The sequence below is a fragment of the Seriola lalandi genome, unplaced genomic scaffold (assembly GCF_002814215.2).
Source record: "Seriola lalandi dorsalis isolate HSWRI2012SDOR001 ecotype SW California unplaced genomic scaffold, Sedor1 jcf7180002054478, whole genome shotgun sequence".
Classification (NCBI taxonomy): domain Eukaryota; kingdom Metazoa; phylum Chordata; class Actinopteri; order Carangiformes; family Carangidae; genus Seriola; species Seriola lalandi.
In genome coordinates, this window is record NW_019525031.1 from 4603 (window position 1) to 15115 (window position 10513).

Here is a 10513-nt window from a genome sequence, read left to right on the forward strand (position 1 = left end):
CACCAAGATTGATAAAAGCTCCGTTTTACGTTGGTGTGATGAGGTCTGACATGTTAGAAACACAGTATATGATTGTATGAGTTATGTGGTAAAACTATTTCTTGACAGTGTATCCATCCACCCAGTGCTTCTGTGCTGATAACACAGGTTGCCAGATACATGATGGTACTAAATCTGGCAACCTTATTGTGTCAAGTTCCAGACACATGTTAACAATGAGTTTCGGAGGTAACTTAATTTAGCCGTTTCCTGTTTGCAGTCTTTATGCTAAGCTAAGGTAACCACATCCATATTTATTGTATATATTTACCAAAACTGAGACTAGCTACTACAGATATTTCACACCGAGTCAACATGAGTTTGTTTGTTTGTTCTGGAGTGTTTATTAAAAAGGGAATACAAAAAACAATCTGTAGAAATCTACAGTGCAGACGAAGCAAGCAGACATGTTGATCATCAGCTCAACATCACACAGCAGCTCATCGCGTTTCTAAGCATCCATGTTTACTACAACTACGACTAACAGTTCACGTCCTCCTGCGCCATGTCAAGCTCAGCACCGGGTCGACAGCTACGGATCTCTTCAATCTGAGGCCAAAGGTCACCTGTGGTTTGGTAAAGAGGTGACGAGACAGCAGCAGGATCACACCGAGAAAAAACAGTCGAGGAAAAGTGAAGAAGTTTTTCTGTCTTTTTGTTTGAAGGAAGACGAAGATTCGTCCACTGCATGAAAAAAAAAAAAAAAAAAAAAAAACATCCACAGGAACAGCAGAAAAACAACAATCATACACAGGTGACCATTTCCTTGTATTGCTCATGTCCTATTGGACAGCTCAGTATTAGTGGAGTACCCTGATTGGATAAAGGAGGACCACAAGGACACAAATTCAGCCTCCGGTAGAGAACTACAGAAGAGGATTCAACATGCGACAGAACGAGATTCATCTTAACTTTCTGAGATTTGATCCAAAAATCAAAACTTTAAGATTAACCTCAGAAGTTTTTCATGTGGTCCACATCCTCCACCAAAAAGAAAATAAATCTAAAAACAAAAAACAAGATTAAAGCATGTCAAACATAAATATGTAATCATATTATGCATATATTATAATCAACCACATCTGGAATCGTGGGTTAGAAAATAATCTAGAAATTTAAAGTGCAACTTTACAAAGAGACAATAAAAGAAATACTGTGATTGGAGAGCATATACTGATTTCTGGGAGGATGGGAGACGTTAGTGAGGGTTTCAGTTCAGTCCAGACGGGTGGAGCTAGAGAACCGTTCAGTGGTTTCTCACCAGAGTCACTAGAGTCCTTTTTAAATGTCCATCATCACAGCAAGAAGACACAGAAACCAGAAAACTCCATGTTCTCTGCTGAAGGAGGCAGGTCAGTGGATATTTGAGATTGTTCTACTCCGTAAAGTTCCCATCAGTCTTTGCTCCTTTTCCCCGTTCTTTCAACCAGCTGAGGAGGGTAACAAATCCAGTTTCTGACAGGATGGGGGTGGTGTCCCAGCAGCTAAAATCCTCAGGGTGCTGGCTGACACCCTGCGGTCGGCCCCGGACGTCCCTCAGCCTCATCTCTGGGTCCCTCAGGCCGTCAGCTTCAGTCGTCCTGCAGTGAAAACCAGACCGTCAGTCAGAAGTCATGTGACACATCACTGAGTCAGACCATGTCCACACTGCTCATAATAAATGTGAAAACATGTCTTTATTTTGTACAGTCTGGCCTCGCAAACACGTTCAGGTGATGATTTAAAATTTGAAAAAAAAATTATGCTGCAGTGCTCTAAGTCAGTGTGGTCCTCATAACTAAGTAGAAACACCTGGGGGTCTATGAGGACACCTAGGGGTTGTGACGGTCTATGAGGACACCTAGGGGTTGTTATGGTCTGTGAAGACACCTGGGGGTTGTTATGGTCTGTGAGGACACCTGGGGGTTGTTACGGTCTATGAGGACACCCGGGGGTTGTTATGGTCTGTGAAGACACCTGGGGGTTGTTATGGTCTGTGAGGACACCTAGGGGGTTGTTATGGTCTGTGAAGACACCTGGGGGTTGTTATGGTCTATGAGGACACCTGGGGGTTGTTATGGTCTATGAGGACACCTGGGGGTTGTTATGGTCTATAAGGACACCTGGGGATTGTTACGGTCTATGAGGATACCTGGGGGTCTTCATGGTCTACGAGGACACCTTGGAATCTTTATGGTCTATGAGGACACCTTGGGGTGGTTACGGTCTGTGAGGACACCTTGGGGTTGTTATGGTCTTATCTGTCTTACTGAAAAAATATTTCACATATTCTTGGGATTCACTTGCTTTCCCCTTAAGACTTCAACAGCTTTCTGAGCAGAGAAAACCAGCTCCTGTCTTAACTTGTTCCACACGAGGTGTCTCTGTTCTACTACTCAAACAGATGCCAACAGTGTTTTCAGATTTATGAGTGTAGACATGGAGTAAGCCACCCCGCAATCCTCGGCTCATCAGCAGGACGCCCAGCCAGACCACAGACCAGCAGAGAGGAGGAGGGAGGGGGGACAGGATCCATCCAGACACCAACTCACTCACAACACCCACACACTGAAGCCACAAGGAAAAGACGTTAGTGGATTAAATATGTATCTGTTTAAAACAGGAAGCTAAACTAACACACACTCACACACACTCTTCAAAGATGTTTGAAGATGGTTTGTTCATATGCTTCAGGTGTCACATACACCTGATTATAATTTAGAAAACACAGTGTTTGTATCAGTTTCATCTCTGTGTGTCCAGCTCTCTCTCTATTAACTTTATTCGCACTTTTGCTATTGCTACAAAGCTAACGTTAGCATTAGCAGCTGTTTACTAACCAGCCAAGAGCTTCAGCCATTGTTGCGTTTACAATATGTCGTCTGAGCTGCTACTTCTTCAGGGCAGACTGGACCCTACAGTGACTCGCTATCAGAAAGTGACAAAGATGGTATTTCCTGAGACAGGGCTAGCTGGTTAGCATGCTAACTTCAGTATGAGAAAAGAAATGATAGAAACAGAAGCAAACCAAGAGTTAATATTGTTGAGTAAAGGACTGAAGTTTGATGCTGAACTCACAAGATTTTTTGTAGACCGGTGAGTAAACAGCTGCTAATGCTAATGTTAGCTATGTAGCAAAAGCTAAATTTATAAATAGTTGCTTTAAAGCTACACGCAATTCAAAACTGCCTCAGTGCAATTAAATAAAAGTCTCAAATGCTTCTTTAACTTAACTGAGTTTCTTTGTGTTTCATTTATTCACTAACAAACAACAAATCAACACACTTCCACAAAATGTTGAATCCAGTGTAAAACATATTGAGATTAATAAAGTTTAAAGAAATAAAATTAAAGAAAGCTTTTCTTTGTAGTTGTTGTCTCTGTCTTTCTCTTTTGTTGGAGCTAGGCTAACAGTGCTTCAGGTGTTTGTGCTAAGCTAAGCTAACTGGACACAGAGAGATCAAACTGATGAAACTGAAACAAACATTCAGTAAAATGCGGGACTGTTCCTTTAACAGCTGTGACAGAGTGAATTAGTGAACATGTCGTTTCCTTGTGACTTGAATTGAGGTTTGAGAAGAACCAGACTCAAACAGGCGACACAAACAGCACAGCCCGCTGCACACAGGAGGCCTATGGGCTCCGTGGGCCCTGCTCATGACTCTGCAGGCGCACAGACGGAAGCTGGTGGAGCTCTGTGGTTAGAGGTGAGGAGTGTTACATGGGTGGAGGGGGGAGGGCACCATGCCATGCCGAGCGCTTCCATGCCAAGCTATCCACCAATCAGCATACACCCCAACCTACCTGCCCACCGTCCCCGACCAATGGGCTGGCTCTGTCTACCTGTCTGTCTGTAAACCAACCAATCAGACCACAGAATGAGGACACAGAAGAAGAAGAGGAGCAGACTGACAGGAGGTGGTGCTGGGAAAATCCTCTGTCGCTGTTACAGTTCAGACCTGTGATGTTCAGGGGTTATTTATCATTATTGACTCCTCTCACTGGATCCACTTCACCGGGTTTCCTACATTTCCCAAAATGCCTTGTGGCCTCCAGAACAGAAGTGTGAGAGGTTCAGTGTTTTCAGACTTTTAGTTTGAAAGTTGTGCAGCAGTCAGTTGATAATTACTTATTTGACAGATGATTAATTAGAGCTGCAATGATAAATCGATCAACAGAAAATTAATTGGCAAATATTTAATAACTTGATCAATTATTTCTTTTCATTTTTAAGTAAAAATGTTTTTTTCCTGGTTCCAGATTCTTAAATGTGAAGATGAGAAACTGAATTACATTCAAATCTTTCAGTGACGCGTGTTCAGTCATTAATGAAAATAATAATGATGTAGAAATATTTAATAATTTACTCTTTTAGTGATGTTGAATACCAGTCATTAAAGAGACGAAATAAAAACCTAATTGATTGATTGAAAATAAAACTGGCAGCTGTTCTGTTGATTATTGATTTTTAACATTGTATAGATGAAACTAATCACTGATTAATCAAGTAAATAATCGTTAGTTACAGCTCTTTAATTACTACATGACAAATTGAATGATTAATTGTGTCTGTTTATGATGTGTGTGGTGTTTAAATAAAGGTTGACTCAAACAAACACAACCTGGTAAAACACATTCAGGAGGGATTGATTCAAATAATTAGTTGATTAACTGATCAATAATAATAATAATAATAATTATATCTAATAATGTTCCCCAGATGTGAATATTTGGTGAATATTTTCTGGCTTTCTTTGTCTTGTTTTGTCTGATATAATGTCATATTAATTGATATAACAGCTAATGTTTGATACTAGTAACTTCCTGCAGATGTTTCACATTAAAAGCCTTTCCTGGATTAACTGATCCTGAAATAATAAGTGGATAAAAACAGGGTTATTGTCGACCTGAGAAAAAGAGAATGTCGCTGTGGAAATGAACATTAGACTGAATTTAAATGCGTTTGTGTGTGTGTACCTGTGGACAGGTGTGTGTACCTGTGGACAGGTGTGTATACCTGTGTGTATATAGACTGAGATTCATATCTACCTGTAGAGAGCTGGGACTGGGACCTCCTGCGGGAGCTGCTGGGAGTCCTGGAAGCGGAGGAGAGGGTGGAGCCGGCGCTGCTGGCCCGAGAGATGGGGAGGGGGACAGGGGTCACGGGGGGAGAGTCCAGCTGAGGAGAGGTCAAAGGTCAAACTGTATTATAGTGACCTGAAAAATGTAATTGTTTTATTTTATTTTATTCAATTATTATTGTTTATAATCCGTAAATGTGTTAACTATAATATATTATTATGTTTTTTTTGGAAAGAATTTCAGTTTCACCAGATCAGAAGCGTTTGTTTAACATTCAGAATAAACTCTTATTTTTATAGGACACATCCACTTCAATTTGTCGAAGTCATCGACACCATCCACACAAAGATTTAAATCAGGGCGTTCAGTTTTTAGATTACATTGTAATGATTTACTCTTCTTATAATGTGTGTGTGCGTGTGTGTGTGTGTGTCTGTGTGTGTGTGTGTGTGTGTGTGTGTGTTACCTCGACGCTGTCGTGCGTGGGCGAGGACGAGGTGGACGAGTTCTCGTGTCTCCTGGAGGACGAGGAACTTAGCTCGACGCTGCGAACGCGCTGAGCGAACTTGAGCGAACAGACCGACTCGCTCATGTTGCTTGGCAACGGAGACACCTGAACACAAGACAAAGTCAAGTTCACCTTAACGATCAAGCTGGCTGTCTGTTCAGCAGTTTAATAAATCCACATTTCCTTGTCTGTCAGTCTGGACTGAAACCAGCTGAGACATAAACCTGTCGACCTGATGCTGGTCTCACCTGCACCATCATCAGGGTCTTGCTGTCTCCGCTCAGAGAGTCCTGCAGCAGGTAGGTGAGGCGGGAGTTTCTGAACGGGACGTGGGAGTGTTTGCTCCTCAGGGCGTTGATCACGTCGCCGAGCGCCGAAAGAGATTTGTTGATGCACTGAGCCTCTCGGAGACGACTGCCCTCCGCCCCCGACTTACCGATCCTCTCCGAGCCCGCCAGGTCCACCAGGTTCAGCTTACCTGAACCAGAACCATCACAAGGTTAGGGGCTGGGTACATACAGAAGTATAAGAGTGTGTGTGTGTGTGTGTGTGTGTGTGTGTGTGTGTGTGTGTGTACCTTGTGTGCGGTTTCCAGTAGCAGAGTTGAATCCAGACACGGTGATGATGAGCAGAGCGTGAGAGCGAGAGCTGTGTTCGTTCAGGTTGGTGCAGGCCGTTGCTCTGTTCATGTGACCCAGCTCAAACACCTGAGGACCACCAGGTGGACCCCACACACACACACACACACACACACACACACACACACACACACACACACTTGTGAGACAAAGTAAAACTGAACAGCGTAGGACTGAAGGAGATGGTCAACCCACACATTTTAGTCTTAGGTTGCGGCTGCAGACAAACAGCAGAAACCAGCAGCTGTCTGGAGGCTTTTACACTGAAAGGATAGCAGGAAGCTCTCACCCTGTTGATGTCCTCGGGGCTCTGCACAGTGAACTCCGTCAGTCCGGGGACGTAAAGCTGTCCACTGCCGTCAGGGTTCATCTTGATGTCCAGTTTGTCGGTGGGATTCTCCCCCAGCAGGTTCCTGTCGGATAACAGACACTTCACACCTGCAGACTCGTCTCAGTCAAAACTCCTCCCCCCAACTCTGATTGTCCAATCACAGCTCAGCAACAGTCACTAGTCCGAGCAGGTGGGTAATTTTGCACATGTCAAAGTCATGGGGCTGTAGTCTGAGATAATCTGAGTACGAAGAGTTTCAAGAAATAAAAAGTGTAAGGAACCATTTAAACTGTGTTTAGCAGCTTTAATGTCGCTGCTAACATTAGCACATCTGCTAAACATGCCTTGAGAAAACTTTTGTTGTGAGTTAGCGCCATGTGAATAAAAACAGACTTGACTAAACATCTTACTACACAAAGTAGTAACTCTGCACAGTGTGACCTCATCATTTACCAAACAAAACAAAAACAGTACATCTCCCTGTCATGAGTTTAAGCTAATGTTAGCAGCTGTGTCCTGCTCTCCTACTGCAGCCAAACATATTATATTTTTAATTAGCAAAACACATCAGAACGTGTGAAGATGTAAACAAGTCTGAAGCTACGCAGCCAACAGGGTCATATTAGCATGAACAACAATAAGAAGCTCTAAACTGCAACACAAGAAGAACACTGCTTCTTTATTCCCATGTTTTAGCTTTAGCATCAGTCTGTTAGCATGATAGGATCTGAAAATAATTAATTAAAATAATTAAAGTGTGTTCTCATGGTGGGAACTTTAGGTAACATTATCCGAATTAGCAAGCTATCAATAGCAACTATTATTTCAGCACAACCAGCGAAACTCTGCTGGAAAAGAAGCTGCTTTTGTCTGAAATCAAAGATCAATTATTTCAAACATCACTGGGATTGTGACGCTGAATCCACCATTGTTTTAACTGTAAACTGTGTTTTTTTTCATGGCAGGAAGAGAAGATTACCAGACAACAATAACTGAGGAGGACGAGACTCAGAGAAGTTATATCATATTAAACAGTTTTGTAGATATTGTCATTGACTTTGTTTCCGAGCCCCAGATTTTCCCTCAGCTCTCTGCTGATGTTCAGATTAAAACGAGGCGACACAAGAACAAAATACAGGATTATTTATCTTTATGTAAGTGATAGTGTTCTCTGCAGGAGAGTAAGATCTACTGAATTTATTTTAAATGTGAAGCTCAAGCTGCGAACTGATGAGTCCTGAGGTGACACATAATCTGACCCTTTAATCTGACTCAAGTTCTCAGAGTTCTGGACCTTTCTGCCAAAAACTTTTATCCAGCGTCCAGATGTTGAGCTCTCACAGGCTTTACACAGCTGTTCTCTTACACAACAGCTGGACAGATGGCGATAAACTGATGATAGTTAATGTGATTCACCTTTATATAACTGCACTGAAACTGCGGGAAATCTGTCCTGATTATGTCGAGAGGTCCCAGACACTGGACCAGACTTTGTCCTCACCTCTGTTAGAGCAGAAATACACTGATGGACAAACATCTGCATCACCACGGTCTTTAAAGGACACAACATCTGCATCACCACGGTCTTTAAAAGACACAACATCTGCATCATCACGGTCCTCAAAGGACACAACATCTGCATCACCACTGTCTTTAAAGTGAATGCATTACGCTTCCGTATCAATCAAATTCAATAATTTTATATACATCCTAATATTTCAGACAGATGTTCATGTGCTTATGTTCACTACACACCAGGAAACAAGTCTAATAACTGAAGTTTGTCACAAAGATCATGTTTTTATTTCATTCAAAAGCTTCATCCTCTGTACGGCGGCTATTTTAGGACATTTCAGACTCAGTTTATTGAGGTCAGTACTTCAGCTCAGATGTGCTTCAGGCTGTATGACGACACTAGCATGCTAACGTGCTAACAGTAACAGTAATGCCTCTAGTTTCTTTATGATTCAGTGACTTTCTAAAAAAATAAAACAGCTGTTCTGTATTTGGACCAGGATTCCTCTCAGGGTGGAAACAGTGAACTCATAGTTGAAGACTCTTCGTCATCAGACTCATCAGCGTTCATCCTTTTCTCACCGTAGCGTCTCGTTGTAGATCTCCACCATGCTGACGGTGATCTTGTAGTCCCAGTCCGGAGCTTTGTCCGTCACCTCAGAGAAGAGCAGGCGCAGCGCTCGCTGGTTGATGCCGGGGTCGTTGACCACGCCCTTAAACACACAGATGTTCTTCATCATCATCATCATCGTTTCAGAGACGACAATAATAACCATGAGGTGGACTGTTGACACAAAAACAAACAAACTCTCCTCCTACCTCCATGGTGTAGGTTTTCCCGGAGCCGGTCTGTCCGTATGCGAAGATGCAGACGTTAAAGCCGTCGATACAGGAAGTGACCAGAGACTGCACCTCCTGAAACACCTGATGCACCAATCAGAGAGAAGACAGACAGGTGAGACAATTATCCTCCTCTGTCCCTGTTACCTGCAGATCAGGTCTCAGGTGTCTCCGTGTCACTCACATCCTCCTGTGTGGCCTGAGGAGCGAAGACCTTGTCAAGTTCAAAGGTCATCATCTTGCCCTTGTTGGAGAGGTAGAGGACGGCGTCGTCGTCCGAGTCGAAGCTCAGCATGGTTTTGGTGTCGGCGGCATCCTGCTCCTCCTGACTGACCGGCCGCACGCGGCAGAAAACACGGATGTTACCTGGGAAACGGAGACAGAGTTTCACGTCAAAACATGACGTCATCACTTCACGTTATGAGTTAAACAACATGTGGTCTGATTGTTGTCAGGTGAAGTTGTTGTTATTTGTTTTTGTTGTTTGTGTTGTTGACGTTGTTTCTCTCTCTCAGACCTTTGAGGCGAACCAGCTCGTTGTGACACTTCTTCCTCAGGTTCATCTCTCTCTTGTATTTACGCAGCAGCTCCTGGTTTGTGCTGCTCACCTCACTGATCACCTGACAGATCTGACACACACACACACACACACACACACACACACACACACACACACACACACACACATTATAAAGGATCATTCCTTCGTTCTGCTTCATATAAAAAGAAAATAATTCAATCAAAACCAGTAAATATTCACGTGAAGCTGGAACCACAGAAGTTTTTGATTTAAAAAGTTTCTTAAATAATTGATGATTAATTATCAAAATTGTCGTCAGTTTGTTTTAAATCAGTTTATCGATGAATTGTTTCAGCTCCAATCTTCTGGATTTTATATATGATGAAGTTTTTATTTCCAATCCTTGATGGTTAATGACTTAATACTAAACTGTCAGTTACAATAAAAACACGCTGGTTCAGGTGTAACGTTTTCAGAACCCTTCAAATTATACATTTGATCATTTACACATCTGCTAAAAGACACATGTAGGGAAAGTTATTCATTTGATTTTAGTCAGAAAACCAGCAGAGAGCTGACTGAGGATTCAAAGAGGTTTCATTTTCAGGATCTAAAATCAGCCTGTAGATCAGAGTCAGGTTTTTTCATATGATGAGAAATGACCAATAAAGAAATGCAACTCCAGCTTTTTCCCATTTATGTTATACGTGTAACATTAACGCACAAATAACTCATTTTTTTTATCAAATGTAAATCATCATATCTCTGCTTTTACTTGGTTTATCAACATCAAACAAAAACTAGCATCATTTCAAGTCAGAGCTTTGGACAGAGGTTGATATCAACGCTCTGAGTGACAGCGTCAGACCTGAAACATTTTTATTTTATTCATTTCCTCTTAACTGCTGGAATGTGTCATAACTGTTTATTTTAATTTGCTCTAATTTTATTCTATTATTATTCTATTTTTTTTTTTGTTTGTTTCTACTGTGAAGCTCTTTGTAACTTTAGTTATAATTAAACATGGTCAGAGACAGGCTCCTCCTCCTCCTCCCCCCCCC

The 10513-nt window shown here is 42.1% G+C and overlaps 1 protein-coding gene across 1 annotated transcript in view; it reads right to left on the bottom strand.

Annotated features, from left to right (window-relative positions):
• Window positions 1-359: 359 nt before the first annotated feature.
• kifc3 (kinesin family member C3) overlaps window positions 360-10513 on the bottom strand; it is a 35817-nt gene continuing 25663 nt past the window's right edge. The window contains exons 12-22 of the mRNA XM_087175627.1: window positions 9450-9563; window positions 9117-9298; window positions 8912-9016; window positions 8675-8805; window positions 6536-6659; window positions 6186-6315; window positions 5857-6086; window positions 5567-5713; window positions 5068-5197; window positions 3823-3869; window positions 360-1619 (exon numbers count right to left, since the gene is read on the bottom strand). Of these exons, the coding sequence (XP_087031753.1) occupies window positions 1611-1619; window positions 3823-3869; window positions 5068-5197; window positions 5567-5713; window positions 5857-6086; window positions 6186-6315; window positions 6536-6659; window positions 8675-8805; window positions 8912-9016; window positions 9117-9298; window positions 9450-9563 (1349 nt within the window). The 3' untranslated portion in view covers window positions 360-1610. The remainder of the gene's footprint in view (window positions 1620-3822; window positions 3870-5067; window positions 5198-5566; window positions 5714-5856; window positions 6087-6185; window positions 6316-6535; window positions 6660-8674; window positions 8806-8911; window positions 9017-9116; window positions 9299-9449; window positions 9564-10513) is intronic.